Source organism: Rhinichthys klamathensis, unplaced genomic scaffold, assembly GCF_029890125.1.
Source record: "Rhinichthys klamathensis goyatoka isolate OS25496 unplaced genomic scaffold, OSU_Roscu_1.1 h1tg000296l_1, whole genome shotgun sequence".
Taxonomy (NCBI): Eukaryota; Metazoa; Chordata; class Actinopteri; order Cypriniformes; family Leuciscidae; genus Rhinichthys; species Rhinichthys klamathensis.
In genome coordinates this window covers 2660148-2678647 of record NW_026606815.1, presented here as the reverse complement: position 1 = coordinate 2678647, position 18500 = coordinate 2660148, and the positions used below count along the sequence as shown (strand labels likewise).

General features: G+C 39.9%; 2 protein-coding genes across 2 annotated transcripts in view; both read right to left on the bottom strand.

The window, feature by feature from the left end:
* The window catches only part of tars1 (threonyl-tRNA synthetase 1), a 157092-nt gene extending 141589 nt beyond the window's left edge, over positions 1–15503 (bottom strand). Inside the window, exon 1 of the mRNA XM_056270085.1 lies at positions 15494–15503. The gene's annotated coding sequence lies outside the window, so the exon portion shown is untranslated. The remainder of the gene's footprint in view (positions 1–15493) is intronic.
* Positions 1–18500, bottom strand: part of tmem8b (transmembrane protein 8B) — a 171442-nt gene that overhangs the window by 80645 nt on the left and 72297 nt on the right. The window contains exon 3 of the mRNA XM_056270084.1: positions 13364–13571. Within this exon, the coding sequence (XP_056126059.1) occupies positions 13364–13571 (208 nt within the window). The remainder of the gene's footprint in view (positions 1–13363; positions 13572–18500) is intronic.

Below are 18500 nucleotides of genomic sequence, written 5' to 3'. Positions count from 1 at the left end.
AATCGGATTATGCCAGACATAACACGATCTGTCAAAAAACATTGGTTGCTTGTTGAAAGTGTAAGGTCTTAAAGGGATACTCCACTTTTTTTGGAAATAGGCTCATTTTACAACTCCCCCAGAGTTAAACTGTTGAGTTTTACCGTTTTTGAATCCATTCAGCCGATCTCCGGTTCTGGCGGTACCACTTTTAGCATACATCATTGAAGTGGACAAGACCATTAGCATTTCTAAAAAAAAAATGACCAAAGAGTTTCGATATTTTTCCTATTTAAAACTTGACTCTTCTGTAGTTACATCGTGCACTAAGACCGACGGAAAATGTAAAGTTGCGATTTTCTAGGCTGATATGGCTAGGAACTATACTCTCATTCCTGCGTAATAATCAAGAAACTTCACTGCCGTACCATGAGTGCAGCAGGCGCAATGATATGACGCAGCGCCTGAAAATAGTTCCGTTGTGTTGACGGAAGGTAGCCTATTTTCAGGCGCTGCGTCATATCATTACGCCTGCTGCTCTCATGGTACGGCAGTGAAGTTTCTTGATTATTACGCAGGAATGAGAGTATAGTTCCTAGCCATATCAGCCTAGAAAATCGCAACTTTACATTTTCCGTCGGTCTTAGTGCACGATGTAACTACAGAAGAGTCAAGTTTTAAATAGGAAAAATATCGAAACTCTTTGGTCATTTTTTTTTTTAGAAATGCTAATGGTCTTGTCCACTTCAATGATGTATGCTAAGCTATGCTAAAAGTGGTACCGCCAGAACTGGAGATCGGCTGAATGGATTCAAAAACGGTAAAACTCAACAGTTTAACTCTGGGGGAGTTGTAAAATGAGCCTATTTCCAAAAAAAAGTGGAGTATCCCTTTAAATCCAGCCCCTGTGTAAACAACAAATGGAAATCTAACCATTAAAAAAAAAATCAGGTCAATAATTTTATATTTATTAATAAATAAATAAAAGAAATAAATACATTTATTTTGCAAGGACACATTAAATTGATCAAAGTGGCAGTAAAGACATTTCTATTTCAAATAAATACTGTTTTTACTTTTTTTAATTGTCAAAGATTCTTGAAACAAATGTATCACGGTTTCCACAAATATATTAGGCAGCACAATTGTTGTTTACATCGATAATAATTAGGAATAATATTTATAACAGGAATAACAGTATTTTAGACTGATTTCTGAAGGATCATGACACTAAAGACTGGAGTAATGATGCTGAAAATTCAGCTTTTCATCAAAGGAACACATTATATTTTAATATATATTAAAATAGAAAAAAGATATTTTAAGTTATAATAATGTCACAATATTACTGTTTGTACTGTATTTCTGATCAAATAAATGCTGCCTCTGAGCATAAGAGACTCGACCCCAAACGTTGAATTGAATGTCACTGATAGCTACAGTGTATGTACAGCTTTACAACTGACTACTAAAAACTGTTTTGTTTTCACCTTTACAGGATCTAGGTTGGTAGTACTATCAAGAGATTTGTAACTGTAAAAACCACACTGATTACAGCATATGACAGATGTTGTGGTGTTAGCTCTAATTAAAGATCCGATGAGTTTTATAGATTCACAGACAGTTTTCACAGTGCACTTGCATGAAGAAAAGGGAGGTGGAGGGATAAAAGATGAAGAGGAGGTGGGAGAATTTACAAATCACAAGGTGGCAAATTACAATGCAGCATTTCATCATGGAAACCTCGGCTTCTCTCACGCAGGTACTTCTGCCCTAAACACATTCATCATTGTCGAAAGGCGTAGTACAACCCCTCCTCCCCTCTCGGCCAACCCTTTTCTTACCATCTTCACAGAGAAACATACAGGTTTTAAATATCTAGGAATCATGCTGAAAGAATACATTATATTTCCCGAGTGCACATTCCTCTTTTTCTGTCGTTTGTACTGGACAACAGCCAGAGACGTGGGGTCATTTTCACTGGCTTTTTCTATATGCACAGCGCTGTCGAATGTCAACCGCATATCACTGCTGGCTTCCTGTTGAGGTCAGTCAGCCATGTTATTACTTCATAAGGTAGGGAGAGAGAGTCTGCTGCCGCATCTGTCAGTTCATTGCAGTTGAACAATAACCATAGACAATAACCGAGTGACGGCAACGTGCGATACTGAAGAGAGGGGGCGGGGCAACGGAAAGAGCTAATTGGCTTGCAGTGGATTGTGATTAATTATGCTGTGGTTTCACTTCCAAAATAGTCATCCTATAATTAGATATTCCTTAATTTATAAAGACATGAGAATTTTAAAAAAGTCTTTAAGAAAGCCTCAACAACCACAAATGTGTCTGTGCTTCCTTCCACTTTCAAATGTCCCCATGGTGTGAATTAGTATATCATGAACATATAAATGTGAAATTAACAAAGGCTTTCATCCATTAAACACTGGGACACTGATGACATGATTATGGCATTGTGCATTAAAACATAGCTGGCAACATCCCTGTATAATACATCATCATGCATTTTCATTGTACAGTAGCTGTTGAAAACTGCAGTGAAATAAGGATTCATAAGAACTTGCCCTGCATTTTTTGGGGTTAAGAAAAACAGATCTATGTACACTACCATTCAAAAGTTTGGGGTCAGTAAGATTTTTTTTTTTTTTTTATAAATACCTTATATTCAGCAAGGATTAGGGTAGACTGACATGACACCTTCATAACCATGACATGACATATGTCATGAATATGAAGTAGGGATTATGCATGTTTATGACAACTGTCATTAAGTGTCTTTCGCTCAATAATGACATTTTGAATGCAAATATGACATTGTTTAAGATGTCTTTGTTATGACACCTTGACATAAACCATAACATGTCAGTGTCTTTGTCATGACAACTTGACAGTAAATTAAGTTAAACTGTCATGTGGTTGGTTTTGACATTGGCTGTCATGAGGCCATTATAACTGTGTCATGAATATTTTTCGTGACCTCAACCATAGTGGTACAAATTGAATTTGTCATTAAACAGTTATAATGGCTTCATGACAGCCAATGTCAAAACCAACCACCTGACAGTTTAATGTAATGTTAACCAATAAAGCTAAGTGGTTTCTTAAGTTTGATAATTAATCTGCTATGTCATGTTTATGACAGGTTATGGTAATGTCAAGTTGTCATGACAAAGACACTGACAGGTTATGATGTATTGGTTTATGTCAAGGTGTCATAACAAAGACATCTCAAACAATGTCATATTTGCATTAAAAATGTCATAACTGAGCGAATGACACTTAATGACAGTTGTCACAAACATGCATAAAACTTCCTTCTTCATAATCATGACATGACACATGTTATGAATATGGTGTCATGTTAGTCTTATGCACACCCCTTCAAGTAAAGTGTTACCGACTTTTACACTGTTACCAAAAATGTAATTTGTAGAATCTCAGTAGAATAAAATTGCAGAAAAAACTCTAAATCCTATATAATACTTCCCAAACATATTTGCAGGGCTGTACGCATCATGCACATTAGAGATGATAGACAATTACTCTTTTAAAAACAGAACAAATAAAATGTTGTCTTTATATAATCACTCTTGGGAGACTTAAGGAGACATTTCTGAAGTAAATATAATGAGCAGCCAAAGCATTTTTGTAATTTTCAAGGGATTGTACGTTTCAGTGCACTCGAGCGATTTTGACAACGGGACACCTTAGAAGCGACTGACTCCCTGGCCGGTGCACTGATGACGTCCCATTCAAAAAGTAAGCAAATCATCCGCCATTTATTCTTTGCAGCTTTCATTATGAGAGTAAACATCAATCTCAATATTTTCAGAAGAAGCAGCTAATCAAATCCACATATTTTTCATTATTTTCTCTAATGCTTAACCTAATCTACTAACATATCAGAACCTTCAGTTCATAAATAGCCTTGACACACCAGAGGTATTTGTTGTAATGGCGGCAGAACACATTCTCATTTCATTAAGATCTATTTGGTGGATTTGCACCACTGGGCAGGTGTCATTGCATAGATGGTAAAGTCATGTGTCGCTCATTATCTCTGGTGCATTATCAAGGTCTAATTCGCTCTCAGCTTGATTAGAAGACTCATTCATTTCTGTAAATCACTTCGGCAGCCATACACCAGAACTAAAATAGTCTCAATGTCTCCTAGGTAATAAGTGAGACATTTACATGGACAGGCAAAGAGCAATTCATTGATGGCTTCAATAATCCTTTGTTTTCTTATTACAAAAAGCTTAATATTTTTTGAAGACTGCAGTTGCCCAATGCCCATGGCTATGTTTAGCATGCTGGCATACTCTTACTATTGCTCTAGTATACAGTTCATATAGGCCTATACATAGTATGCCAATTTTCTGTATATGTATATTTAAACTTAAACTACCTAGATGACTATAATACCAGAATTTTTGCCAGCCAATATTACAACATTTTTACACAAAGGTTTCACTGGGGCCTATTTATTTATTTTTTTAAATAATCATTTTGTGCTCACCAAGGCTACATTTATTTGATCAAAAACACAGTAAAAACTGCAATATTGTGAATACCATTTTTTTATCTTAAGGTCCCCCTGTAGGCAATCATTTTATCCCGTAAAACTTATCTTTGATCACCAAAACGACATATTTAAATAGTAGTTTTCCTGTAAAAAAAAATAATATCCATGCCTTAAAATAGCTTTAATGTACACCCTTGCTTCATGTGATATACGTGTCCCATGAATATGCTAATAAGCCCCGTCTCCACTCACTCACTCCACTTTTAGTCAAGTTACTGTAGTAAACCCTGCACAAAGGTCTCGCTCTTTACAACGTTGGACACATAATGGTAATTAATATGATTAGCCTTTTGCTTGACTACGTTATCAAACAGCTAATAATGAACAACTTACACATCAACGCTTTGAACAACTTAGAACATCAGTGGAGAAAGGCATATAGTTCATCATAACATCGTAATATACATCATATACATAATTCACCCGCTATATTGCTAAATGTACCCGATTTTTCATATCAACAGAAAAATATACCTTCTCTTGAGACTGCACTGCTTCAGTGCAGTCATAGTTAATGATATACTAAAGCCCGCCCGCACGTAGACGTGATTGGCTACAAGGTAGTTTGTGACATCAGAAACACCAGCGATTTCAAACCGTGTTTTTGAGACTGTCTTTGGTTCACTGCAGTTTTAAGGAGAAAATACTCAGCAATGGTGTTGACACATGGTTTGTTCTGAAAACATAAAAAAAAACACCACATAGACATATAAACAACCTTAAAAACTTGATTTTCACAACAGTGTCTCTTTATGTGTAATTTATTCCTGTGATGTTAAAGCTACATTTTCAGCGTCATTTTCAACATCATTACAGAAATCATTCTAATATGCTGATTTGCTGATCAAGAAATATTTATTATTATTATCATCAACAATGTTGAAAACAGTTGTGCTGCTTATTATTTTTGTGGAAACTGCTACATTTTTTACAGGATTCTTTGATAATTAGAAAGCTTAAAAGAACAGCATTTATTTGAAATAGAAAAGATTTCTAACATTATAAATGCCTTTAATGTCACTTTTGATGAATTTAATGCATCCTTGCTGAATAAAAAAATGATATCCTTCAAAAAAGAAACAAATCATGCTGACCCCAAACTGTTCATTAGAAGTGTAACTATGAAAAATAAAACTTTAAATATGATATAATATAATGGACTCAACAGATTGCGTGAGGGAGAAAATTGTTCTTAAATCTATAATGCCTGCCAGAGGGAAGTAGTTAGTAAGCGAGTATTTCGATAAGCAAGTATTAGGTTTATTAAGGATTAGTGTCCTTCTGCCACGGATTCAATGTTTCATGTAAAAAGTGTAATTTTACTACTACAGAGTCTGCATGCAAGTAAATAAAAAAAAATATAAAAAAACAAAACAGCTTAAAATGGCAGATTGGAATTGTAGGTGGGATAATAAGGATGGAAAAGCAAAACAGCGACCATTAAACAACAAACTGAAGAAGGAGGCCCATCTGTTGTTTGTCCATGGCTGCATACATAAAGCAGGCACAGCTGGTGCTGGTGGAGGCAGACACGGCCTTGATTCTGTACCCCCGCCCTGCTTCCATCCGCCCCGTGATTTTTGCATTGTGTCTGACATGCAAGATTTGTCAACTCGTGACGCCTCTGCCTCCTTACAAATTCTTCATTGATCTGATTTGATTAGGTGGGATGTTTGCAACTCATGTGCCAGAGCAGACACACAGCACGGACAAAAAGAAGAGAGAGAGAGAAAGATGCAAATAATTGCTTCCCTTTTCACAGCACAAATTTGGCAACTTTGAGCAACTAGTGAAATAATTAGAGCCCTCTGTGCAAGCGTGCAGAGCACCAAACAGTACACAGAATTGATAGCGGCCTGTTGTTGGCATTTTGCATGTCTAATGTGGTCTCCAGCTGTGTGAGGGATAATATCTCTGACATGCTGCTCATGCAGAACGAGGAGGAGGAGTCCATATGGCCAATGAGAAAAAGATTTCTTTATTATTTATGGTGGATCACGGCTGACTCAAAACATGTGTCTGGTAATGCAACTAACCCAAAATAAAAGAAATCTCTCACAAATTCCTCCTCTCTGTATATGATTGTACTTGAAAAAGTACTTGTGCATGAACCCGCAGCATATAAGGAACTAAGGCAGTTGAGCGCAGCTTTTCGGTCTGGTATGAAAAACATTTATCATTTGTCAAGGAACAGAACCTTGCAGGGATCCACAGTCTCATTACTGGTAAAGTCTGGTGTTCCCCCCCAATTCTCCACTTCTGCTCTGTGCTTTGGCTCCCAAGTCTAGAGATAAATCAGCGATGACAGAAAAGTTCTGCTTTCTTACTTCTATCAACAGTTGGATGATTGTAGCAATCCCTTTTCACTTTACATTAGATGTGTCACCAATCCGCCGGTATTGACGATAACCAGGAAATATTGATATTATGTTACATATATGATAATGTAAATAATCTAGCACCAGTAATCTGGTTGACACTTATTAATGTATTTGGCATATTGCACCTCATCACTGGTTGCCACTCGTCATAAAACGTGAAAAGACGAAGAAGTGTGTAGCTACTACTGCAGCTCAAATCATGTTGGAGAAGATGCCAGGAGATGAAAGCAAGACACTTTACTCGCACAAAAAAAAAAAAGTTAACTCAATTTTTTTGGATCCTGTAAAAAAAAGGGATGTTAAATACCCCAGTCTGCAGCAACTTCTGATCAACAGTAGTTTCTACTTTTGTACAATTATGTTACAAATTGTCTTTCTCCGCCTCTCTACACTGATATTTTGAGTGTCATTGACTAACATAAAAAAAAAAAAAAATAAACTAAGCAATAATATTTCTATAGATATTGCAATAATGCATCATTTACTTACCCTCATGTTGTTCCAAACTTGTATGACCTTATTTTGGAACACAAAAGAAGATATTTTGAAGAATGTTTCAACTGTTTTTGTCCATGCAATTAAAGTCAAATGTCAACAGAACATTGGATACCACCGATTATATGTAAAAAAAAAAAAAAAAAATCATTCAGATTTAGAACAACATAAGGGTGACTAAATGAGGAGAGTTAACTGTCCTTTAAAGGCGAAGTAAGTCATCTTTTCACCACTGTTTTCACAGAATTGAATATCAAATCTAATTACTGTTCTCAAACAGATTTCACACATTTTCTATTGGCTGGACAAACCCTCAAACTCACGCCATTTGTTGAGACAGTGCTGGTGTGTCAAGCTGGCTAAGATGTAAACAAAAGAATATTTTGATAGAGCAACAGTATTATTTCTAGTGTAACTGAACTTATTTCATAATTGATGAACTTTACACAGACATTAAACTGAACTGAATCAACACTGAATGGAATTGAGCTGAATAATGGTCTTCTGTAGAGCTGCTTTACAGCACAATTTTTGTGTCATATCTATAAGAAGTCTGCATCATTGATTAATATTTTCCTGTTTATTACTGTGAAGCTGCTTTCAAACAATATGTATTGTATAAAGCACTAGAAATGAAGGTGAATTGACTTATTTATACTTTTCAGTGGAATCAACCTACAGTATGATTGAATGCCTTCAATTTTGGATGTGTTAACTCTTTCCCCGCCAGCGTAAAAAAAAAAAAAAAGTTGTCAGCTGCCCAACACCAGCGTTTTTGATCATTTTCACAAAAGTTTAATGGCCCCCAGGATATTTTGTTGTATGAATGTCTGACCATGCAATGCCTATATCAAAAGAAAGAAAATACCCTCTGCTTTTAAACAAAAACACTCCTTTTATTATAGCTTCATGCATTCTGTTTTTTATCAGCACTTGAATGTGGGTAAGTTTCATAAAAAAAAAAAAAATTAAATTGAGCAAAAAGCTGAGAAAAAAATCCTTTTTGTCAAAGACTACGTCTGGATCGGATTCAGAACGATGATTAAAACATAGATGGAGAAGATAGAGTCCATCAACACCCCTAAAGCATCACAGTCCTACAGCTCGTCCTGGAATTTCATTCAGATTTTATTTAGGCTATGCTGTTTAATGTTGGTGATCATGTTATTTTACATATGATTGCATATGATATCGCTTGTTTCTGCATCTTCTTTGCATTTGTTTTGATCAGGAGATTACTTTCAGAAGATGCGTAATAGCGGCCCCTATACCGTATAACAGTGAAAACACGGAAAGACGGAAAAATTGCGTCAATGGCGGGGAAAAAGTTAAATTACATTTTAACACTGAGAAAAATTTGTACACCACTTATAACCACTGCATATTAATTAATTATTAACTAATAATTAATTATTATCTTAATTGTTATCTAACTAAAATGGCTGATCTTCTCCTGCTCCCTGACAATCATAGACTATACCCTATTGAACGGTTGGGAAATATAGGAAATTATGGCATTTCATTAAACATAAATATTGGCATCAACTGACCAGGCACACTTTAATAACACAGAAAAAGAATATGTTGTTTTTTTTCACTATCTTAAAAAAAAAAAAAATCAATAGAGAGATAAACAGACACAAAACTGACAGCCCCCCTCCCCACTTGTGTAGACCTTACCCAAAACAACAAAGATGCACTGAACGATAACACATCTCGTGCTGACAGATTCCAATTAGTTTATTGATTTACTCCAAGAGTTTAGTTAGTGCAAGGCAAACTGTCAGGATGCTCCGCTTCTGGTCGCTGCTTATCCACTGAGCCAGCTTCATCCAGCAGAGACGGCCGGCTGATCTTTACTGCATGCTTGACTCTCTCTCTTCCTTCCTTCTTTCCTTTCCTCCCTCTCGGTCTCTCTCTCTCTAGAATTGGCCATCTGCTTCTGTGACTGCGCCTGTAGAGCAGGGTCCGGCTGCTCCCTGATTAGCCTCACAGACACCGTGGAGCTCATCAGCTGAGAGAACAGACTTGCACTTTGCTGAGGGCCGCTGCGGCTTTGCTCTGCTGGGATTCACCTCTGTGCACCATGTGTCCACGGAGCTGCGATCCTGCAAGCTGTTACTCCACAGTCAGTTACAGGCTTGTACGGGGTCATAGCAGTTTACAATCATGATGTGAATTTCAAGATTGGATTTTAAGAATTGAACAATAACTTGTGCTGTACATGGCAATAGTTAAGTCACAAGCAAATAATAATAATAGTAATAAATATTTTTTTTTTATTATTTTTTTTATTATTATTATTGAGTTATGTGGAAAACAGAAATAATAATTCAATTCAATTTACGTTTATTTTCTATTTACGTATCATTTCAAAGCAGCTTTACAGAAAATGCATGTGTTACAATTTAGAGTGATCTGTTATCAGAGGTGACTGTGTCCTGTCCAAGTTATGGATTTCAGAAATGTACCTACATAAAAATAATCATGCACTTACCTAACAATATATTCATTTAAACAATGTATCAATTTAATGCAGAAACAATGAGCTCATTGAAGTAATGAGTGCATGTTGTTAACAAATGATTAGGATATAAAGAAAAATGTTGCATTGGTGCATGTTGATTCTCTCTCTGAAATAATAACAATTATATAATGTTTTTTGTTGTTGTTAATAGCAGTAGTTTTTCAGTTGTATTTCTGTATGATTGATGTTATTAATTATTATTATTATTATTGCCAACTTCCCATGTGAAATTCAGAAATACTTTAATGAAGAGATGGACCACCCATCAGAAAAGTAAAAAAAAAAAAAAAAAAAATGCAGTGTTCAAAATGGCGTCTATAGCAATGAAAGTCCGCCTTTCAAAGCACAGAGTTTGTTCACTCTAAAATGCCAGTCTGAAAAATACTGTTTTTATTATAGTGATTTAAGCAAATTGGTTTAAACCATGTTGGAAAGACTGAAATATCCAAAACTATTTAAGTCAACAAGAGCTTATGGCAAACTGCACACTTAGAAAATGAGGTGAGCGCCAACATTACAAAGATAGCCAGTAGCCAGAGTAAAATTGTGATAGTTCACAGTCTCACAGTCCCTTTCAGCTGCACAGAAGTCCTATATAACATAACCCACATTTAACGACACGGACTAATAAATAAAAAAATGCATTCTTCGGGGAAAGCACGGTCTCGCTTTCCACACTTCCTCCAATTACTCCATCTCAGTAAGTTCGGCCATGAGCTTTTCTGCTCCACAGGTTCTGTCATTCCCCACACCAACAGAAAGGAGAAAGCCTTCGTCGTTCCAAGCTTTGTCTCTGTCTAATTGGCTGGCACTATGACCCTGTGGGCTCAGAGGAAAACGGTGCCCTTAAAGCGGAGTACACAGTGTAGAATTATTGCTCTTAATCCTGGAGAATGGCCTCCACCACCACCAAACCTGCTGCAGTTAATTAAAGAGAAAGGCTGAAGTGCAGGCCTGGTGGCTCTGAGATAAGTGAGAGCAGGGAAGGACAAAGCTCAGCAGAGGGAGAGTTTTAAAGATTGTGGATGGAGATTGAGGTAATACTATTGTGGACGTGAGGATTCCAATTAACGTGAGGAGTTTACTCCAATGTGAGATTCATTTAGATGCACTGTAAAGATGTTGTTAAAAATCTTATATTACCAGGGAGGTAACTTAAAAAGGATTAGTTCACCCGACTCACCCTTGTATCATTCCGGACCAAAACGACTTTCTTTCGTGGAAGTTTCAATTCATGCACTGGCTATTCTTTAAGCAATTATGGGGACTAAAACGCACCATAAAAGATTTTTAAATGTAAAATATAATTATTTTGATGTCACGCGTTAGCTTGGTGCGAGAAATCGAATTTAAGTTCCTCTCTAGTAAGCTATTAACCCAAACGCTGAATCAGCAAGAACCAGATCTGTCTGATCTGTGAACGAATCATTTTGTAAACTCAATCTGATTCCTTGCAAAGATCCGATTCAAAAGAGTTAACTATTCACAAATTGGACATTTGTCATGAACTTTCAACTTGTGTTCCAAAGAAAAAGAAAGTCATAAGCGTTTGGAACGGCATGAGGGTGATTCAATTTATGGCAATTTTCATTCATGGCTGAACTATTCCTTTAAAAAATAAATTTCATTTATAAGTTGTACTTGCACAGTTTGAAGATGTACACGCTAGAGGCCAAAAACACACTTTGGCTATTGTTGTTTTCTAATATAATTAAAGCAAGCGTATAATCATAATCATATTTCAGGCCTTTTTCCCGAGTGTAATAGCAATTTTCTTCCATTTTACAGGACTGTCAGATATTGGCTAAATTATGCATGGCAGCACAATTAAAGCAGATGTGAGTCTCAATGAAACAGAGAAAACGAGTTCTCCATATTTACATGCAAATATAAACTAGTGGAATGTATCCAGTTATAACTCTGTAATGCAGACATAAAATTAATCTTGGCATATCCATTCTTTTCAGAAACAGAAGATTGTGTGGCCTGTATAATATACACTGGGGGCTAAATTATTTGGACAGCATCCTTTTAAAAATAATGATACAAACACACTGGTCTTGTCATTTCTGTGGAACTTACCACAATGGGAAAAAAAAATCTTACAGGGAACCATTACACACTTTCATTATATCTCGTATTTAAGTCTTTCACTAGATTACTTCTAAAAAGAATGAGTGTTATCCACTATAGAATGAGTGTTATCCACTATATTTGTAATAAATAAAAAACTTGCCCCAGATGACATTGTTGTGCTAACTATTTCATATATTTATGAATCTGTGAAATGCACTTTCTTTTAGAGAATTAAAAAATCCGTACTGTATATGTAAGCATTATGTGAACTCAGTCGCCACTGTGAGCCAGCAGCACGAACCCTTTAAACACTTTCCACTGGCTGATTTTCCCCCATTTAAAGGCTCCCTCTGGGCAGTAATACCCCTAATAAGAATACTACAGCCTGCTGTACATTTGTGTTTACTTGTAGGAAGCATTATTAGCCTGTAATTTAGCCACTGCTGACATGCTATTATTTACACAGTCATACAATGCATGATAGACCCCTTGTGTTTTAATATGATTTTTTTTTTTTTAATGCATTTTAAACAACGGCAGCTCTCTAAACTTTTAACTTTTACTTATTTATGAAAATAGCTTTGGCGTCCTGCTGTAAGGCAGTCAGAATAAAAAGAAAATTGCGACTTTATTGATACTTTACATATCCCAATTGTAACTTTATAAGTCGTAATGTAATTTTACACATCACAATGTGACTTTACATGTCACAGTATGACTAATTTAAATTTCGCAGCTGCAACTTTTTATCTCACAATATGACTTTCTTATTCTACAATTTACCTCACAATTACGCTTTTTATTCTTTACTCAGAGGCGGAAAATATGCTTATACTGCAGAGACATACGTCAAACTTGGACAAGTGTGTGGTTTTGTGAACAATAAGAAAATTAACAGTTTTAAAAAAGCAATGCACTTCTAACTTAATGTAATCAATATAATTGAATATTCAGGACATTGTACAAAAAAATACCATTGCCTTTGAGATTATGACCCAAGTGAAATAATGAGCACTCTGACAGGAAACGCATATATAATCTCATTTGAAAAAGAAGTTCATGACAAGTTCTGAAATCACAGCACTCAATTTTAAATTACTACCCATGAAGGCCACCCACTGACTGTGCGGAAGTAAGCAGCTTCAATTATAAATGCATAAATGCCGAGAGGATCGTACGTGCACAACCATGAGTATAAGGCACTTTTCATCATCAACATGCTTAGCTCTTGTTAAAAGCAGAAATGATTCTCTAATTTTTGAGCCTGTGATCACTGAATCCTTTATCCTCTATGTTTATACTCACCTTGACAGAGATCTTCCCCTCATCCTTTGGTAAGTGTGCAGCCAGGAACCAGTCTCCAGGGAGCGGGCTGGTGACATTGAAAACTCCTGTGGTGCGGTTGGGCAGCGTCCATGTCAAAGTGACAGCGAAGGAGCCTGGTATGATGGTGTCCTTTGGAAATCGTGTCTGGAGGGGGTTGATTACAGGTGGAGCTCCTGACCTGAAGTACCTGTAAACAAAAGAGAAGGTTACATTTCAAAACAAGCTGTGGACTGTTTCCTTGGATGAGACCAAATGCAACTGAGACTGTCATCATTTACGTTCCAGTGTGATGCAAATGAGGCTTGAATTTCCTATTAAAGCTGGCAAAAAACAGACCTACAAAAATAATGACTGTTTTCAAACACTCGGACATTAGTCTGTCAAACAGATAATCCCTGACTCACGCCACTGGATAAGATTGTGTTCAGTGCATCTGGCATTCTCAAAAAAACAAAAGGCGATTCAGTTTGGTGCCACTAGTGGTGCAGAAATTACACAATTTACCTTAAAGTTGTCATAAACATAAGGTAGTAAAAGTCCTTCTCCACAAGGATAGTAAAACCGAAAATCACCTAGAGTGAGGAGACCAGCTGACGAACCCCATAAGGAAATTACTTAAAGCTACAATATGTAATGTTTTTTTCCAAGGGGGTAATCCATCAGCCGGAAACTGAAGCTACCCTGGGGGCCGCCATTGGCTAGCAAGTCTTCACCTGCTGTTAGCATTCCATTGACTCCCATTCATTTTGGCGTCACTTTGACAGCGAATAACTTTACATCTGAGGTGTTTAAAGACTCCATTTGTCCATTATTTTTTTCTAAAGAAACACGACAATGTATAAAAGGCTCCATTACCTTGTATCTTACGTTATGGCCACATAGAAGCAGTTTTTGTAAAAATAGGCTAACGATTGCGTCATAACAAGCGACTCTGTCACTGTTACGAAGCATAGGAGACGTTCAGATCCAAGTGCAGCTTGTCCTTTATTTAACAGAGTAGTCACCAGGCAAGGGTCAAACACCAGCAAACACAGCAGAGAAGATCAGGCAAAATCGTGGTCAGTAAACAGGCAGGATATCAGGGCAGGCAGCAAACAGGAAGGATACAGGAACCAGGCAGAAGATCAGGAACAGACAAGGTCAAAACAGGCAGGAATATACATGGGAAAACGCTTGGAAATGTTCGCAGCAGCAAAACAAGACTTCGCGGTGAGTGAATGAATGAGCATGGTATATATGGACTGAGACTAACAGGATGATGACACACAGGTGAATGCAATCAGAGAATGAGGTACAGGTGATTGTGATCAGTGATGAGTCCGGGCAGTGAGTTATGGGAAATGTAGTCTGTGAGTGAACGTGAGAGTCTGATGTGGAGTCCCCTCTGGTGGCTCTCAAGGGCACTCCAGCTGGTAACCGTTACATAGCCCCCCCTTTAAGGAGCGGATTCCAGACGCTCCTCAAATTGTCCAGGAGGGAGGTGGAGCGGAGGCGGACCTGGGGGCGGGATGGAGGGCCAGGCCCATGGAGCGGAAGAGGACCTGGAGACTGCGGCAAGACTGGAGACCAGGGCGGAGCAGGCAGTGCAGGCGACCAGGGCGGAGCAGGCTGTGCAGGCGACCAGGGCGGAGCAGGCTGTGCAGGCGACCAGGGCGGAGCAGGCTGTGCAGGCGACCAGGGCGGAGCAGGCTGTGCAGGCGACCAGGGCGGAGCAGGCTGTGCAGGCGACCAGGGCGGAGCAGGCTGTGCAGGCGACCAGGGCGGAGCAGGCTGTGCAGGCGACCAGGGCAGAGCAGGCTGTGCAGGCGACCAGGGCGGAGCAGACAGTCCATCGGGCGGCCAGGGCGGAGCAGACAGTCCATCGGGCGGCCCAGGCGGTGAAGACCCTTCGGGCGGCCACAGCGGTGAAGACCCTTCGGGCGGTGAAGACCCTTTGGGCGGCCACGGCGGTGAAGACCCCTCGGGCGGCCACGGCGGTGAAGACCCCTCGGGCGGCCACGGCGGTGAAGACCCCTCGGGCGGCCACGGCGGTGAAGACCCCTCGGGCGGCCACGGCGGTGAAGACCCCTCGGGCGGCCACGGCGCAGGAACAGGCACCGGCTGAGGAACAGACACCGGCTCAGGAACTGGAACAGACTCTGGCTCTGGCTCAGGAACAGGAACAGACTCTGTGACGACGGCCATCTTGTCCGTAGACACTGGCTCGGAGGCGGCCATCTTGTCCGTAGACACTGGCTCGGAGGCGGCCATCTTGTCCGTAGACACTGGCGTGGAGTCGGCCATCTTGTCCGAAGACACAGGCGTGGAGTCGGCCATCTTGTCTGAAGACACAGGATCAGGATCAGGCTCAGGATCAGGATCAAGATTGGCAGAAGTGATGTGAAGCTCAGTCGCTGGATCGGCAGAAGTGACGTGAAGCTCAGTCTCTGGATCGGCAGAAGTGACGTGAAGCTCAGTCTCTGGATCGGCAGAAGTGACGTGAAGCTCAGTCTCTGGATCGGCAGAAGTGACGTGAAGCTCAGTCTCTGGATCGGCAGAAGTGACGTGAAGCTCAGTCTCTGGATCGGCAGAAGTGACGTGAAGCTCAGTCTCTGGATCGGCAGAAGTGACGTGAAGCTCAGTCTCTGGATCGGCAGAAGTGACGTGAAGCTCAGTCTCTGGATCGGCAGAAGTGACGTGAAGCTCAGTCTCTTGCTCGGCGGTCTCTGGCGGGACGGTCTCTGCAGGATGAGACTCTGGCTGGACGGTCTCGGCAGGACGAGACCCTGAAACAATGGCCCTCTTGGCACCACGTGCAGACATCAGCGGGGAATCTGCCACGCTGGAAACCAGTCCTGGGCGGCCATAGACCGATCTGGTGGCAGGCTTTATGGTTGGTGTGACGTGGAGAAACTCAGGCTCGTCGTGGCTGACGTGAAACTCAGGCTGAGGGGATACTGTGGGTTCACGGAGTTCCTCATCTACCACACCCACCGTATACACTGAACCGCTTAACAGAAGGGCCAGTTCAATATAGCTCTCTAATGTCCCGTGAGGGTCATGCAAGGGCATGAATGAACTGAGCGGTTTAGATAGTCCTCCTCGGAAAAAGATCATCTGGCACTCTGTGTTCATTGAGGTGAGATGTGCCAGTTCAATAAACTCCGCGACATAGTCTTCAATGGACCGATTCTCCTGACGGAGACGCATGATTTGGACGTCTGGACTCATAGTTGGCATCGCTGCTGGATCTCGGTGTGGCGAAGTCTTCTGTTACGAAGCATAGGAGACGTTCAGATCCAAGTGCAGCTTGTCCTTTATTTAACAGAGTAGTCACCAGGCAAGGGTCAAACACCAGCAAACACAGCAGAGAAGATCAGGCAAAATCGTGGTCAGTAAACAGGCAGGATATCAGGGCAGGCAGCAAACAGGAAGGATACAGGAACCAGGCAGAAGATCAGGAACAGACAAGGTCAAAACAGGCAGGAATATACATGGGAAAACGCTTGGAAATGTTCGCAGCAGCAAAACAAGACTTCGCGGTGAGTGAATGAATGAGCATGGTATATATGGACTGAGACTAACAGGATGATGACACACAGGTGAATGCAATCAGAGAATGAGGTACAGGTGATTGTGATCAGTGATGAGTCCGGGCAGTGAGTTATGGGAAATGTAGTCTGTGAGTGAACGTGAGAGTCTGATGTGGAGTCCCCTCTGGTGGCTCTCAAGGGCACTCCAGCTGGTAACCGTTACAGTCACACAGTAGAGAAATTACCGTATAGACAGGAGGAGAAGCTCGCTGGCAATCGGGGGGACGTGGAGGCATAAAGTCAAGGGAGAAGCCCATAGAGAGTCAAAGTTGCTCCTGTTGTTAGCTCATGGACAGCTAATACTCACGCTCTCCGTCTCTGCAAGATTCGAAAGGGAATGATTCAGATTCCTCTTGGCACAGCTACTAGAAGACTTACAACTGTCAGACAGGTTGCTCATGTCACATCTACGTCGTCAAGCTCAGTTTGAGCCTGCGCAGTGCGCTCAGCCATCAGGAAGTGAGTGCTTCTAATTGACTTCACTTTTCTCCGTTGAAGTCTATGGGGTCGCTGTGTCCATTTCTTTTACTCTCTATGGTATTTTGCCGCTAGAGGTCACTAACCTCTTACAATAACAAAGGCGTAGGTTGTGAATACATTGATGTTTGACAAATGAGACACAGATAAGAGCGTCACACGCGAGTCCCGCGGATATAAAGCATTGAGGACATTTCATTCTACCGAACTAACGTCACACGCAAGTGCTGAATTACTACTCACACAGGTCAGTTTATTTGACGAATTAAACTTGTGAGGTAACGCAGTGCTGTTTCACTTGGTCTAACGTTACACTATCATACTACATACTGCATTTGAGTGTGTTGAAAGTTATAATGTTATTATATGTGTTATGTGTTAGTTTGTTGGCTGTATGAGACTAGCAGTAAGCTAGATCAACATTAAAACAACATACTGATCATATTCTAACATTTCATCATGTTGAGAAGAGCTATAGCCTATAATATTGATTTGTTTTATACATTTGCTCACCTGTTTAATAAAGTACATGCAAGAGCAGCATCTCTGTCAAGTCTAAGTTTGTCACGCGGCATCGCGAAAACGCCATGCCGATATTGATCCTCGTTTTATTTCTGCTTTTGTCCCAAAGTCTGCTTGCCATGGTCCAAAATATTTGAACGAAAACAACAGCAGCGTGAGCGTGCCACTTGACGTAGCGCAGTTGTCCACGTCTGTCGCCATGGTTACTATGCTGCCCTACAAAGCAAAAAGGCAGTAACTACGCAGAGTGCAGAACTGAGAAAAATGACTTTAAAGTTATCCTGTCATAGATTTTTGGACATGTGGCTGTTTTGTTACTTTATATTAGCTTATTCTTTGTACATATCAATCAGTAACAACAGGATAACAGGATGACAGGATAACTTTAAAGTCATTTTTCTCAGTTCTGCACTCTGCGTAGTTACTGCCTTTTTGCTTTGTAGGGCAGTATGGCAGTACAAGCCAAAACCAGGGATAGCGCAGATATTACGTCATTGACAGGCGACAATGACCAGGGACGAGCCATTATTTAAAAATGGAATTTC